We start from the raw sequence: 16,140 nt of genomic DNA, 5'->3' as shown, positions 1-16,140 counted from the left end.
ACACAAACACACACACAGTCATGCCAACGTGGACTTTCTTACATCCCTGCTGGAATGGGAAAGGGGGTTAGTTAGAAAGAGACCTCAATTGCCCACATTCTGATGCACAGAGAGATTCTCTAATCACCACGAACTTGATCATTGCAGGGGGAGCAAACCATTGAGGACTGAAATAACTCGCTAGTAATAACAAAACCTCTCAAGGTGAAATTAAACAATAGTCATTTTTCTTTTCTCTCTTTCTTCAACAGAAAACATGATACTGGCATGCTAATCGCGGGAGACAACTCGGCCCACAGACAGCCACAAAGCACAAAAACAAAACAAACTCAGAGAAGAAGAAACAAGAACGGTGTTTTCCTGGCGTCTACAAGAAGCGCTTTATTTTTCCTCTAGATTTCTTTTCTAAAAAAAATGAAACAAAACAAAAAACAAAACTGAAACAAACATTTAAAGAAACAGTGCAAACTTCAGGTGATAATATTCAAGCATGTTCTTTTATTAAGCGTAGGATGGGAGGAGGGACAGAAAGTCTGAGCAGAGATCTCAAGCAGGATAACGGGGAAGTCTTGAACCTCCCTGAGTAATCTGGGTTACTTCTAGAAGCTGCAAATGAGGAATGAAGGGAAACAACTTTTTATCCTCTGCTCTCCCAAATATCCTGTATATGCTCACGGACGCAATGATTGCTTTCTTGCCTGCCAAGGTGATTTGCAAAATTTGTTACAACCTCTAAAGAATTTTGGGTGCCGCTTTGGCACGGGAGTGGGTGGGCCAGTCCTTCTGTGACCCACCAGCTGTGTCTATGGCACCCATTTCTAAGTGTCACCTCCCTCCTGGCTGGCTGAAACAAGGGTCCCCCAGCCATTGCTGTGCCCCCTCAGACTCGGTCAGGATGAATCAAACAATGACCTTCTGGATCCGGGCAGCAAAGAAGGACCCACACTCGCCTCTTCTGCCCTCAGTAGGAGAAGGCCAGCTCCTGGCGACAGTGTGGCCACCATGGTAAGGCTGCGGCTGCGGTGGCGGCCGCGGGTGGGGAGAGACGGAGGGGGGCGCCTGGCTGGTCTACACAGGGCGAGAGAACTGCTTGGGCTTCCACAGTGAGACAAGGGACCCGCATACCAATTAAGTGTTTGCTTTCAAAGAGGCCACCATCAGGAAAGCGAAGAGACGCCAGCCGCATCGGGCCTGTCCCTGGGGCCCTGCCATTCCCAGCTTCCCATCAGCACTTGACACGTTTTACTCTGTTGTGACTACTCTCGCTTCCTTTGCTCTGGCGGACCTGGGATGGGGGTGGGGGTGGGTNCGCTGGCGGGTGCCGGCGCTCAGCCGGATTGGCTGCCGAGGGCTTCCTGGATTAACCTCTCGCTGAGCGCCCAGAGGGCGCGGGCCGTGTCTTCGCTCTGAGCTTCGGGCGACGGCACGCATCGGCAACAGTTGTTGAAGTACATCCCTCCCAGGCCCTCCAGCTCTGGGGCAACAGCACAGTAGACAGTGGTGGCAGCTCCTTGTTGCTGGAGAGAAAGAAAAGAAGACCAAAATTATTATTATTATTATTATTAAAGAAAAGAGGTGATGAGCTGACTTCATTCTGTCTGGGAATTAGCAAGCCCCTCCCCGCCGGGCTCGCTGCCCCCGGACCTCAGCATGGCAAAGCGTACTGAACTCAGCACGTGACTGTAAAAGCTAAGATGCGACTTTCCTGGAAAAGCAAGTGCACAAACGCTGCTCGTAAAGCTGGTGTAACTTTTGACAGCTAGTAGAGGAAAAGGCTTCGGAAATAAATAGGCACATCGAAAAATCGCATCAAAGGTCTCTTCTGAGCAAAGAGAAAAAGGTGGTATATCCCTTTGAACATGCAAGAACAAGTTCATCCACCCTACTGACTTCTGAACGCATGATGTGATCTGACAACGGGATGTTTCCAGAACCTTCTGTGTGAATGAAACCAACCACCCTAATGCCCATCAGAGAGAAAGCCGAGGGAGGGACTGGTGCCACATCTTCCCTTTGGTTTTTGCCCACCGTGCTGCTAGGAGAAGGGTTTGCAGCGCTGTGTGAAAATGTTTAAAACACACATAGACACGTTCTCCCTGACATACAGATGCGTCTCATGCAGACGCAGGACACGTGTAGTAATTCATCCAGATCCTGTGAAAATCTTTTTCTAAATGTCATGCTCATCCCATGTTTGCAAGGGGGTACATTTTCTGCCAGCCCACTTCAAACTGTAAGTTGCAATGAGTACAATTGATTACTTTCGATTCACCTTTTGAGTAGCAGTTGGTGCTGTGGCTAGGGATGTGTGTGCCGATGGGGCCCCATATCATCCCGGCTGACACAATGCTGTCAGGGATGCTGTAAAGAGGGCAAGAAATCACTTTGCTTTGCAAGCCATAATTAAAAATAATAGGCTGGTGTTCGTAGGGAGACACGGTAGGCACGGCTCTAATTTAAAACCAATACAGTTTATCTGGCATCTTATGATTATTTATGTGGATCACAGCCCTTGCTGCATCAACTAATTATCAGCTGATAGGGAGGGGGTTGCAGAAGAGGCTGGAAAAAGGTAATGGGGATAAGGTCACCATTAGGGAAGACACTAAGGACATTCGACTGAGAGGGAAATGCATTCCTGTCCAGGTGTTACCATTTTAGGACAGTGCTGCAAAGTAGACTTGAGTATTTTGCTCGTTTGTTTGTTTTTTGTGGGAAGGGGAAGGGCTCAGTATCAGGTTCTAGGGTCACATTTGAATTAGTCTGAAAAGCAATTGGTCAAACGCAGTCAAGGGACAGGATTGTGTGGGGAGCAGCGTGGAGCGGAGAGGGGTGGAGAGCGTCAGACTTGACTTGCGATAAATGGATGCTTGACTGGGTTGGACAAGTCCTACTAGTCCAGAATCTGAACACCTGACATGACTTCGATTTAATTAAACAAGAATGGGTGTTTCACTTCTCTGACACCCTCACCATGTCCACTCCCCAAACAGCCAGCTATTTTCTTGGATTCAGCTATTTCCTTTCGAATTGATTTGTGTGGCTCAAGTGTAATGGAAATAAGCTCATGTCATCCAAATTCCCTCTCACTGAATTATCATTCCTAATAACCCTTAGCTTAGCACCTGGCACATTTATCGAAAGAATTTCGAGTGGCTGATCTGACTCCTCTGCATCCCATGTGGCGAAGGAGAGAAGCAGAGTGCCTCTAAAGACAAACTGAAGAACTGAGATTCTCAGCCCAGTAACTCAAGCCAAATATCATTTTGGCCTCAATTCTTAGGAGACTTCAGGTGGAGATGGTGTTTTGCTTAATTTTCTGGATACCTTACATTTCCATTTTACTTTGCAGCCGCCCAAACCACCAATGAGGGGTCAGGTGATTTGCCTTCAGTTCCCAAGTGGTGAGACAATCCCGTAGGCTCATCCCTAAACCAAGGCTCCCTGCCCCAACTCGAGAGTGCTTATACTATCCGCGTTTACACATCACGACAGTACCACAGATCCAGAGAGAAGATCAAAGTAGGCCACTTGGGAAAGCAAAAGGCGGGATTCTTCTGAACTCAATGTACTATCTTGCCACTGTGACCTTCTAACATGACACCATATTGCATTCTTGCGTTGTTGGAATGGTGTTTTTGCAAAGAAAGAAATTCTGCACTTACATTGATTCAGAATCAGGTTGATGAGGGAGCTGGGGGCATGCGTTTTACCTCCATGGAATCTGAAAGCAATTGCAGTTGACCCCATTTCATGTATGCCGACATTTGGCTACCATGCTGAGAGCCACACATTTTAGAAAAGCCCAATCTTTTACCAGGAGCTGGCTTTGATTCCTTTGCCATGAGGCACGGGGCAATACGCAGGCTTAATGGCAATCAGAAGTAACTCTGGCTGTATAGAAGAACATGGGGAAGTAGTGGTCTCTGAAAGCAAAGCCCACCTCTACTCCGAAGATGAACTACCTACACTTGGCAAATCCACCATCCCGGGTCTTGATTGGTTCGGCTGGTGTCCACTTTACTTTCCTCTCTTGTTGGACACAAGTCCCAAGCCCCCTACCCTCTGGCTTCTTGAGGGAGTTCTCTTCTCTTTTCAGCTGTGCCAATGGCAGCCTGAGTGACATCTTTATATGATCAGATGTGATGACAGTTTAATAACAAGTTCTAATTTTCGGCTCATCAGCTTTTTGGTCTGCCTATCATCAGAATGAGATAGAGCTGCATTAGGGAAATCTCATTAGTAAATAAACCGGTACTGCTGATACAAGATAAAACATTTTCTAAACGGATAAAAAAGAAAAAACTTGTTTAAAGAGCACTTTAATCACCATCAAATGGCTTTCATGCCACTTTTTGGGGCATCAGTACATAATTCAGAGAAGATGAAAGAAGCATATAAAGGAAATAATGTTAACAACTGTGCTATAAAATATCTGAAGCGACATCTTGGTGGCTGGTCACCACTGCTTACGGATCCGGCGTGATAAAATCATAGCGATACCTTGACGCATAAACACTGGCTGGAGCTGTGGGTTCCCCTGAATGAAGTTTTAAGAACAGTTCATCCAAAGCTCACAGGTTATGTGCAGTTGCAATTCCTGGGAACTGGGGAGCCCAGCACGAGTCTCCACAGCACGCGTTCGGGTGTGGATGACACCGGACTGAGAATTTCTGGGAAGCCCAGCAGAATCTTTAATCATGCCTGGATGCCATTTCTGATCGGGTCAAACATTTGTGAGCTGCCAGAGGAGAAGTGTGCCATCAGTCTTTATAGTGTATGTAAAATTACCTACGATTCTTTTTTTGGGATTAAGTTAAGAATATCTTGGTAATAAGGGTGCATCATTCTCTTCCAGAAATCATTTGTCAGATTTGCAGCCCAATCTTCAACTCCAGAAAGGTGGGATTAAAAGAGCAGTTGTTTATGTATAGTTGACACCCTGAGATCTAAATTATCCATCCTCGCAAAACCCTTTGCGGGGATGAAGATGCTAAGTAGCTGCTTTTCATCAACATTTATTTGATAACCGCTGGCCATCAATTTGGAGCTGTCAGCATGGAATACAAATGAATATTGACTCTTTCAAAGGAAAGGTACAGAGGTTTCTGATAAACAATATATGGTAGCGAAAAAACCCACCCATATATTGATATTTGTGATGCATTGGTTAGCAACTCTAATATAACTTGTGTTTTAATAAGGACACATATTACACAATGTTCAGTTTTCAAGTTTCTCTATTTTAAAATGCATGCTTACTTAAAAGGAAGAATATATTCCTGTCTTACCGTAGATTTAATTATGAGATGTATAAAAAAATAGACACAAGATCACAGAATGTCTATATATTCAATGATTTCGAGAGGAGTAGATGTTCGAAGATTGCTTTATTATAGACATATTGGTACCAGGACATCGCACAGTCAATGTTGAATGAATTGATTCAACAGAAAGTAGTTGTGTAAAGAAACCCATCAGGAAAGTTAGCCTGAGCTTAGAAGCCCTAAGGGTAGGGAAGCGGAGCCCTCTCGGAAGTGGGTGGTGACTATCGTGCTGAACTCCAGGACGGTGATGGCGGGAAGAACACAGAGGTGCCTCTTGGAACCCTCAGAGCTTTCCCTGTTACTCCTCTGGGGTCTGTTGGGCAAACAAACACGTGCCAGATAAAAAACCAGCCACCTGTCCTTTGGCTCCAGACTACGGCAGAGTGACTGATCACAGCCTCGGTGGAGGTGAGGGAGTGCACGTGTCTCTTGTGGAATCAGTAGCTGCCTCCGCACCCTCTCTGTCTTTCCCGGTCTCCCAGGAACACTCCCGAAAGAAGAGTCTGTAACCCCAGTCTACCCGAAAAGCTCAACGCTGTGTTTCAGAGTTCATCTCTGGATACCTTGGCACACAACTGTTCCTCCAATTACATTTAAAGCTCTGATCTGAAAGGCGAACAAAAGCAAACTGGTCCCCGAATATTATCAGTTCCCACCTTCCCACCTGAGAACAGTCTTTCAAGCCCCAAAATGTGCTACGTATTTCATTAGTTCATGGAATAAGGCAGCTTGCAGAGGAATGAGGCTCATGGGTCTTCCCTGGGAGCACAACCACACCCAAAAAGTCACCCCCTTCCTCCACCGTGATGCTCGTGTAATCGAACTGACAGTCGTGAAGTGCTAATCAACGAACACACTGACTTCCACCTAAATTATGGGAAATGCTAGAAGAGTGCAGAGAATTCGAAAGGGCCCTGTCCTCCATGTAGTCATGCTCTTCTAGTGAGCGGCTGCAAACAGGGACTATTCAAGGGGTAACAATGGCTAGCATGTACCGAGAGCTTACGATTCGTCAGGCACCGTCCAGAGAGCTCTATAAGCATGATATGCTAACCCCCCCACAGCTTTCTGAGCCAGAGGCAATTATTATTTACCCCCTTTTACGGAGGAGCCCACTTAGTATCAGAGATTAAAAGCAACACGTCCAACGCCACGCAGATAACCACACGGACCGACCGGCTCCAGAAGCCATATCAGGTACTCCAAGCCTCCTTCCCGAACAGGTGACACAAATGTTTGCGTATCGCCTGCTCCCTGTTGCGTGGCTCCCATCTGGCAGAGGCTTCCTCGTGAGGGCCCCCCTGCCTTCCTCTCAGCCAAGCCATGTCTGGCCACACTGTGACGCCCCAACGTGGCCTGAAACTAAATGGGCTGTCCTGTCTTCACCTGAGAAATTAAAAGGAAATTTTTTTTTCCATTGTTGATTTAGTAGGTGAACTAAATTGAAATCATATCCATTTGGATTAACAAAACTGAAGACTCAGCGCCACCTCAGAAGATCCGATAGCAAATGACCCTTCACTAAAAGGTCACCTGATTCAAAATGCCACCTCCAAGTGCCAGATTTTCCCAGCTAGAGAAACTAGTCTTGGACCATAGACTTTTTTTTTTTTCAGAGCAGGGAGTGAGCCACATCAAGACCCGTGAAACCTAAGCAAATCTCCATCTTGTAAGTTTGCACACAGGTAGGATGCGTGTGGCCCTTCTGGAGGAGAATGCCTGACATGTGACATCAAGCGTGCAGAGGAACTCTGGCCCCGGTGCCCCATTCTCCCCTCTCACCCCAATTAATTTATTCCTAACAAATTCATTCCTACAAATTCCTGACAATTGATTCCCACCAAGGCTTCAAACCATACGGGCTTGGATACATGTGGACACTTCCTGCTGGTGTCAGGATAGAACTTTTTCCCAATGTCTCAGGAGTTTTGTTAACTCACAGGCTGTTCTTAACATTTATTACACAGCACACTCAGTTTCTCAAATAGAAAAAAGCAAAGAAGATCAGGAATGTGCGGATACCTGTTCTTAACTGTGGAGGCTTTAAAAGCTGGAGAGAATGTTCTGGAGCATCCGTTTTGGTCACTTTCAGACTCTTAGCCTTACAGAGGAGAACGCGTCCCTCTGCAAAGCAATGAACTTTCTCCTCTTGCCACAAGGAAACCGTTTCTTTGCTAAAAGAGGTTCTCAAGTGCGGAAGACCTCAGAGGTTCCTCTCGGTTGACTTGTCTCCCTTACAGCAGGTGAAGCAGTGTCATTCACCAGGTGACACTGGGGACACAGCCTGGGGGCAGGGGGCTTGATGGCAGTGGCTCTGGCAGTAGCTCCGGGGGAGGGCCGAGCAATGGGCTAGGCCAGTCCATTGCCACACGTGCAGCTGGTCCCGGCACAGGCCAGAGCCCCAAACTCAAAGGGCATCCCGAGTGAAATGTTTGAGGGGGGACAATTGCGGTACCAGCTTTCAAGAAACAGCCACATGTTCACAGGCCTCCACTCCGAGACCGTCTCCAGGGCGACACAGAACCTTTCCTGTCTGTTTTCAGGCGTCTGAAATATGTCCCCAAATCCAGGTCAGACTATAACGACCACTGCATTCCCCTTGACAAAAGACATGAATTTCTAGCAAAGTCATTATGGAGTTTTAAGAGAATGACCTGGAGGCCAGGGTGGAATGAGATGGAAAGTCAGGAGGAGCACTGCCGCTATTCCTCTGAGAAATGTTTGCAGGAAGCTTCCAGAGACTGGTAGGTTCAGGATGGAAAGCTGGAAAGGAGGTTTTTTAAAGCAGAAGAATATATTTGTCTTCACTAGCCTTAAGTTTTGGGGAGGAAGAGGCAGCCAATCTCAACCATCCAAATGGGCCTGAAGCCATGTTTGTTCTGGGCAAGGCCGGGCACAGGAAGGTTCTCACTTGGGCTATCAGCAGGATTTAAGGGCACAGTGACCTTGGTATGTTTCAGGACCTGTGTTTTCGATTCAGTGAACTGTTCTGAACTTTCCCTGGAAATAAACGAGGCCCTTTTCATACCTCTTTCGTGTTCCAGATCCCTGCCACAAAACGTTGCAAGGGCTCCATGACAGATTTATGTCTGGTCTCAAAAGACTAGAGTCATGATATTTAGAATGATTTTCATCTTTCTGAGACCTGCTGATTTCTGAGATGGTAGACCTGCTTTGGGGGTGCGGGGGTTTGGGGTCCTCCGAATGAGGGAATGGAAGAGGAATAGTTCAGGTGCAGTCCAGGTGCGCAATTCCAATCCCACTCATTCCCCTTTCCATTCGTGCCTGCCAGAACATTCTAAAGATGGTTGGGCCTGAGAGATGGTCCCCTTAAAAACACGAGAGGACGGGGCGCCTGGGTGGCTTAGTCGGTTAAGCGTCCGACTTTCGCTTAGGTCTTGATCTCGCGGTTCGTGGGTTCGAGCCCCGCGTCGGGCTCTGTGCTGACTGCCAGCTCAGAGCCTGGAGCCTGTTTCAGTCTGTGACTCCCTCTCTCTCTGACCCTCCCCTGCTCACGCCGTCTCTCTCTCTCTCCTAGAAATAAATAAAACATTAAAAACATTAAAAAAAAAAACAAAACACGAGAGGATGCTGCTGAGAGTCGCGTGGCCCAGGGCTGCCGGGAAAACCCACACTTATCAAAGTACAGTTTCTCTTCAAACAGGGGGTTCTCGGCCTGGGATGGAAAGATGCACTGGGGCAGTCATTCTTCCGCGGGTTAGTTTGAAACGGCTAAGCACAAGAGCCGTAGGAAGTTGCCACCCAAATTAGCATCATCCTTCCACACGGGACAAATCCGATGGCTGGTTACTGAAATTTTCCAACCAGGTCGCCTCGACTCGAGTGCTGAAAGATTGCTGGGTGCGTATGAGAGATAAAAGAAGACGTTTAGCACGTGTTCATTTGGAACATTTTACATTTTTGCTCTACTTCTTTATCCTCAGTTCTAGGAAGCTCTGTATACTGTATATAAATGTATGCCTCTGTATTTGCCATGTATACGGAAATAAACCTTTGAAATAATTGCCAGGCAGAATTAATGGGTTCCGTTCCCAATATAATGGTGCAGAGAATATCTTCACAGTACAGGTGAAACAGAAGCTCCCCCCTTCCTTTCTTCTGCATGGAATCACTCCACCGAGTCATCCTGCCACGTTGGCTCTTTTAGAAAGCCAAGAGCTGGCTGTTTTTGCGAGCAAGCTAGATTTCAGGGCAAACCCCAAACAAGCTGTTTGTTTAGATTTTAAGGTTGACAGTTCATTTACACTGAGGTCATGTAAATATTCTACAACGAGAGTACTGAAAGGCACGCGGAGGGGGTGGAATAAAACCCACAGGTCCCCTGGCGGAACCACATCATGGCAAGAAATCAACTCTTAACTCTGTCTTCCGGAAACAAATGAAAAGAATGGACTTTGCGATAATTCAGATCTCACAGGCAGGCACCCACGTCTGGCCCGCTGTTTGCATTAGGTTTGCACGTTTTTATAGCAAGTGCTCTACAACGGATCATTTCTCAGGCTCAAAGACGCTGGCCTTGTTAATATTTCATTTAGAACATACTGTGGAGAGCGTCTCATTTATATTACTTCCATAATTAATGGTGATAGCTTAGGCACTGCCTTTAGACAGAGAGATCTCGTCACAGTGGTCGATGGGTAATGAGAAACAATAGATATTTCATTCACCAGCAGCTTGTGGCTAGTTAGTAGGAAATGATCATGTGTGCTGTTGCTTTAATTGCCAGGGTAAATAATTCTGCCTCGGTGTTAGTGAACATTTTAAAGCACTTGATGCAAATAGACTAGAAACAAAACAAACAAAAAAAAGTTACCTTGATTATGCAACACCTTAGCATAGAAAGTTACAAAGGTATGTCTCTTTTTTTTAAACTATATTCTATCATGCAAATATTATCTAAATATGCATGTGCTGACTACTCATCTACTGTATTTTAGGAAATACAATTAGGCTGCCTTTCTCTTCTCCTATGTAGACTGTAAATAGCTGTAGATCTTTCTCTTGTTTCTGTATGTAAATATATGTAAATACTAACAAGCTATGCATGCTGATATCCTAGGCAATTTCAGGTACTTTTATAATCTGAAGGCATGTACTTGAACTGGTTTGTTTAAAGGAAAAAAAAAAAACCTCTCTGAAACTCTTTAAAGCTGAATAGAAATTAAAGATTTCTTCCTAGACGGTTGTGGTTTCTTTTGTTTGCTTTTTCATCCCCGAATAGTGCTCCACTCAGCTTCGCTTCCCTCCTCCCAGGGAGGAGGCATGGGGACTGCCGCCTGGGCCGGGAACAATGCGGAACTATTTGGCTTTTGTGCCTACCCAGTTTCCTTGAGTTTTCCAAAGAAATTCTAGAATCATAAACTAGGCGGCTTTGGATTTTTCCAGCAAAAGAATCTGAGGTTAAAAAAAAATTCATATTTATTGCTCCCCTAATATGTGCTAAGCACAGTGCTACATCCCCAAAACCCTATAAAAGGGTCCTGTCATTCCCATTTCAAAGACATGGAAACTGAGTCACGGTAAGATTAACATGTGCCTAAAGTGACAAAACTATTAAATGCCTTCCAAACTTTCCTATACGCCAAGGGTCAGTAAGTAAACTTGTTCTGCAAAGAGTAACAGAAAATCATTTAGGCTCTGCGGGCCATGTAGTCTCTGTCACAACAACTCAAATCTGCCACTGTTACAAAAGCAGCCATAGACAGCACACACACCGGCGAGTGTGGCTGTGTTCCGATAAAACTTTATTTACAAAAACAAGCAGTGGGCCAAATTTGGGCTATAGGCCTCAGTTTGTCGGCCCCTGCTCTGCTCCCTGCGAACACTCAGTTGCTCTTCAACAGAACATTAACATTTCCCTTTCGAGTACGTTTATGTGTTTGATGGACTGGGGAAGTCATTTGATCAACTGAAAACTCTCCATTTCTTCCCTGCAGGTAGCAACACTGTTTGTAGAACTCATGAAATAATAAGGAGGTGAGCAAAAATGAAGTCCCTTAAGCTTATAAATCAAGCTGTCTTTCTCAGATGCATCTCATTGCCAGGTTTCAATTTAGTTATCTTTTGTTTTCATAAACGGGGATGGAGGAAGAAAGTATGAAAGACTAGGGTAAAAAAAAAAAAAGAAAGAGAAAAAAGAGAAAGAAAGAAATGGAGCGACACTCAAGTCTTCAATGAGGGGAAGGAGGCTATTACCTCAGGTATCTATGGAAACCAAGCAGCACGCAAACTTTTTAATGGCTGGAAAACAGCATTGGTGTTTGAAGCTGTTTTTCCCCAGTCTGATGCTTCAGTGTAAACGCATTAATTGACAGTTTCCTTCGGGACTTTTTTATTGAAGTGTCCAAACTTAATTTGATGGCACAGGGAACTCTCTGGAGCCCTTGAAGAAGGCGGCAAAGTTAGGTCTTTAGAAAACTGAGCCGGCTCTGGCATCCTGCACGAATCCAAGGCGACTCTCCTTGCAGATGGAGCGAAGAGCCAGCCCTCGCTGCCTGTGGTTGTGTACCATTAGGGAGCCCTCTGAATTCACTGTGGGCTGGAAGAGGCTCTCTCTAGCCTCTATTCTAACAAGAGTCAACATCACCTCTTGGGTCCTGCAGGGACTGGGGGCGGGGGAGGAGGCTGGAGGAGGAAAGACCTGCGTGCTCTGCAGTCGGCTGGCGGTGTGGCCTCAGCTGTGAATGGGCATAGTCACAGCCCCTTCACATGGTCTTGGGAGGATTCATGATAACCTTTGGCCACGTCCTCAGTTCACAATAGATAACTCGTTCAAAGGGGCCTGCTGTTCTGTTTGTTCAAAGTTTTAAGAGAAAGCCTACAGACCAGCATGGCTGCCCTTTCCTTCATTTGAGGGACGTTCAGCAGTAGGGGCAATGGATTTCTGCCTTCAAAAGTCAAGTGGCGGTCATCTTTCTCACCGACCGTATCTGGCATCCTTGGGTGCTGTGCTGGCCATGGATTCCACTGCTCCCCTGGTTCCCTGGCCACGCAACCAAACAGCCAAGTTCACATCCACGATTCCGGGGCACTGACATTTGAACAACGGCCACAATTATTTGTTAAGCGCTATAAAATTCTAGATTCCACTGCCCACCTCTCACCCAGCTCCCAGGCCCTTGACACATATCTCCTTCAAATCTCCAAATCTCCCTGTGTGATGGTGCCTAGAGAAAAGGTGGCATGGAGGGACCCACAGGTGGGCAAGCAGGTGCCGTTGAAAAAAGAAAAAGTGCAATAAAAATACAGAATCTAGGTGCTGGGTAGGTGGGTGGCTGCTACCATATTCTTTCAAGTTTTCTACTTAAAAGCTTTTCTGATATAATGTTGGGAAAATATTCACGTCCATCCCCATGAGGTATGGTACCCACTTCACAGATGAGAAAGCTGAGGCACAGAAGTGGCACTGAGGGGCCTAATGTCTTCTGCCTGGTAGTGGTGACATCTGGCTTGAAATCCATGTCCACCTAGCTCAGGTGTCCCTTCCATAAAGGGCCCATGGGCATTGCAATCACACCTTCTAGGGGCGATTAATCCCATCCCTGTGATTCTGCCAGTCCGATCTCTGCTTTAAAACGTGAAAATTGGTTTCCCCACAGTTATCTCACCAGGCAGACAGTTCTTGGGGTCCCCAACTCGGAGCCCCAAAATCAATGATCTCAAGAGCAAAAGTTCAGGGATGTGGATGTGCAACCATTCATTTGGTGGTTATTTAATTTGGCTTTTGATTCAGAGTTCCTGAAGGTAGAGGGTTATTCTCACTGGCTGCAGGCATCCCACTCAGTACAGAGGGGCTGACGCCTTCCTGCACGCTGAGAGTGTCTGCGATCTGGACCCAAAAGTCTGAGATGGAGAGGCCGGCAGAGAGCAGGGGAGAGTGGCACAGTGGACGGTCAGAGAACCAGCACCAGATGCGGGGCTGATGTAGCAGGCGGGAGGTAGGGGCCGCTGGCATTGGGGCCACATGGCGGCACGAGATGGCTGGATGAGCGACCCTCCGGCCTGGCCTGCCCAGTCCTCTGGCTATGGTCAACTCCACAGTTTAAAAGCTACAAGAGGGGCGCCTGGGCGGCTCATTTGGTTAAGCACCTGACTTTGACTCAGGTCATGATCTCATGGTCTGTGGGTTCGAGCCCCACGTCGGGCTCTGTGCTGACAGCTCAGAGCCTGGAGCTGCTTCGGATTCTGTGTCTCCCTCTCTCTCTGCCCCTCCCCTGCTCATGCTCTGTCTCTCTCTCTCTCTCTCTCTCCAAAATAAACATTAAAAAAGAAGAAGCTACAAGACGATTTCGCCCAGTCCTGATGATTTTGCAGGGACCACCTGTGACCCATGCCCTGGTTCCTAACTTCATATTTAAATTTTTCTCTGGTTGGAAATTCTCCTTCAGGCTGGCCCAGCACCCCCACCTCTTTCCTTTTGAGTGCCAGAAGGTACGAAGCCTACTGCCTACCTATCGGGTCTTCCCTGGAGGCTCACCTGCACCTGCCCCAGTGCCTCACCTTCAGCCGATCGCCCAGCCCAGTTATAATCTTTCCACGGCAGGTACCTTCCAGCCCATTAATCACCTTCCTTCCAAACACATCCCAAGTTCCTGTCTCACTGGCTGGGAAGAGTGGGAGGCTGGACAGCTGCCTTAGAGAGGGCTAGTCCAAGCCTGGCTGGGATAGCGAGTGGCAGCAAAACAATAATGATAACGGCAATGACCTATTAGTACTTCTGATCCTCTTCACAAGGTAGGTCTTCTCCAGAGCCAGACAAAGGCTAAGGAGGTGAAGCCACTCACGGCCTGGGAAGCGCCAGAACTAAGGTCCAAACTGAGCTTGTCTGGGTTCAAAGTCCATGTACTCATTCCTGACTAATGTTCCTTCTGACCCCACACCCTGTTCACTCTATGGGATCCTGGAATTATGCACAAATGTGGAAACGTAGCCCCACCAGGCTGTGTGCGTGTTCCCTGCCTCAGTGATTGGCCAAGTGGCCATTCATAGAGCCTCGGGGACCTTCCTTCTTTCTTTTTTTTTAATGTTTATTTATTTTTGAGACAGAGAGAGAGCAAGGAAGGGGCAGAGAGAGAGAGGGAGACACAGAATCTGACACAGGCTCCAGGCTCTGAGCTGTCAGCACAGAGCCCGACACGGGGCTCAAACTCACAGACCGTGAGATCATGACCCGAGCCGAAGTGAGACGCTTAATGGACTGAGCCACCCAGGCTCCCCCTCCTTCCTTCTGATCTCCATTTCTCAGCCCTTACATCCTTGGCTTCTGGCTCGGTGCTCCCCGCCTCTGGGCATATCATTGCTACCCACATACGATTTTGGACGTACCCCCACAGGAGTCTGAGGGCCTTCCCCTATGATGTTCCTCTTTTACCAATTGCTTCTTAGGCAAAGCAGGTCTTGGAGGCTGGCAAGCCTCTGGTTAAGGGTTGGGCATCTGTGGGCTATCTTACAGCAGACGCCAGGCTGGCCCATGACAAGCTAACTGCTGCTGGCACTGTCCTGCCCTTGAAGTTCAGAGAAATGTTGCACTCAAGACAACGGGATGCACCAAGGAGCATCGTACTCTGCTTTTTCTCCTTCTGGCTACCACATCTGATAGGAGACATCCTCTCACCCTTCCCTGGCTTGTGAAAAGGAGGGCACACAAACACGCTTGTACCTATCAAATAAGGTGCCAGGATACAAGCCAGGTGTGTGGCCGGCCTTCAGATTGTCAAGGTGGTTGAAAATCTGTCCTCTACTGGTAGTGCCCTCCAGATTCCTAATCGACTGACTTTACAAGACAGGCCCCTTAGTGTAGGAATCCATATGGAGTCTGATACCTTCTGTGGCACATTCCAGGTGGCAAGCCCTCGAATTTTTGCCGAATTCTTGCAAGAGCCCTATGGAAATACCATTATCCCCATTTTACTTACAGGTAAACTGATTCTTAGCAAATAAAATGACTTAACAAATAATTCTAGCTTACTGAGTTTTGGTTTCATGCCACCTGCCCACCTCATGCTAAGGGATTCGTGTGGCTTTGAGGCTTCTAGTAAGGGTGCCCCGTCCCAGATCCTTTTTGAGGCCACTAACCCAAATTGCAGGTCTCAAAGAGGCAAAGGTCAAGGAGTGAGGGGGAGCTGAACCCAATCCCTTGGACTCCAGACCCCCACTCTCCACACGGGTAGCAGGAGAGATAGATGGGAATGTCCTCACAGCCGGAGGGACACAGGAGCCGTGCACATCTACAGTTCAACCCTCTGCATTGTCATTGTGAACCTTTCTTTTTGTTGTCATTGTGCCATTTATTTTTGAGGGAGGGTTAGCACGAATGGGGGAGGTGCAGAGACAAATGGGGACAGAGGATCCAAAGTGGGCTCTGCACTGGGAGCAGTGAGCCCGACACGGGGCTCGCACTCATACCGTGAGATCACGACATGAGCCGAAGTCAGATGCTCAACCGCCTGAGCCACCCAGGCGCCCCAGTGTAGCCCACCCATCTTTCAACAACGATGAGCAGCTAACACGTTTGAAGCCTCCTAGGCTGGCATCCGTTTTTCACGGGTACCATCTCATTTATAACACTCCCATTAGACACACATGGAGCCTGGGGTCCAGGGAAGTTAAGGAACTTGCCCAAGGTCACACAGCTAGTGAGCGGTGTTTCTGGGATCTGAACCTGAGCTGCCTGTGCCCCTAACCTCTTTGCTACGTGGCACCTTGGGCCACCGAAGTCAGGCCCTCGCCATTACATTTGTCATTTGTCCTGAGGTAGGAGAGATTTCTCCAGTCAGTTGTGCTGTAAGGGGCA

At 47.4% G+C, this 16,140-nt stretch overlaps 1 protein-coding gene and 1 long non-coding RNA gene across 2 annotated transcripts in view; both read right to left on the bottom strand.

The window, feature by feature from the left end:
- Window positions 1-478: 478 nt before the first annotated feature.
- LOC144223348 (uncharacterized) lies at window positions 479-1,302 on the bottom strand. Its single transcript, XR_013332671.1, has 2 exons — window positions 1,126-1,302; window positions 479-606 (listed from the first exon to the last, which is right to left on the bottom strand). It is a non-coding gene; the product is annotated as an uncharacterized LOC144223348 (long non-coding RNA).
- An 11-nt stretch (window positions 1,303-1,313) lies between these two features.
- WWOX (WW domain containing oxidoreductase) overlaps window positions 1,314-16,140 on the bottom strand; it is a 951,312-nt gene continuing 936,485 nt past the window's right edge. Inside the window, exon 9 of the mRNA XM_077754050.1 lies at window positions 1,314-1,517. Coding sequence (XP_077610176.1) covers window positions 1,329-1,517 — 189 coding nt within the window. The 3' untranslated portion in view covers window positions 1,314-1,328. The remainder of the gene's footprint in view (window positions 1,518-16,140) is intronic.

Source organism: Crocuta crocuta, unplaced genomic scaffold (assembly GCF_008692635.1).
Source record: "Crocuta crocuta isolate KB4526 unplaced genomic scaffold, BGI_CrCroc_1.0 scaffold61, whole genome shotgun sequence".
NCBI classification, from domain to species: Eukaryota; Metazoa; Chordata; class Mammalia; order Carnivora; family Hyaenidae; genus Crocuta; species Crocuta crocuta.
Note: the sequence above shows the minus strand (reverse complement) of the source record. Positions and strands in the feature narration are given on the sequence as shown.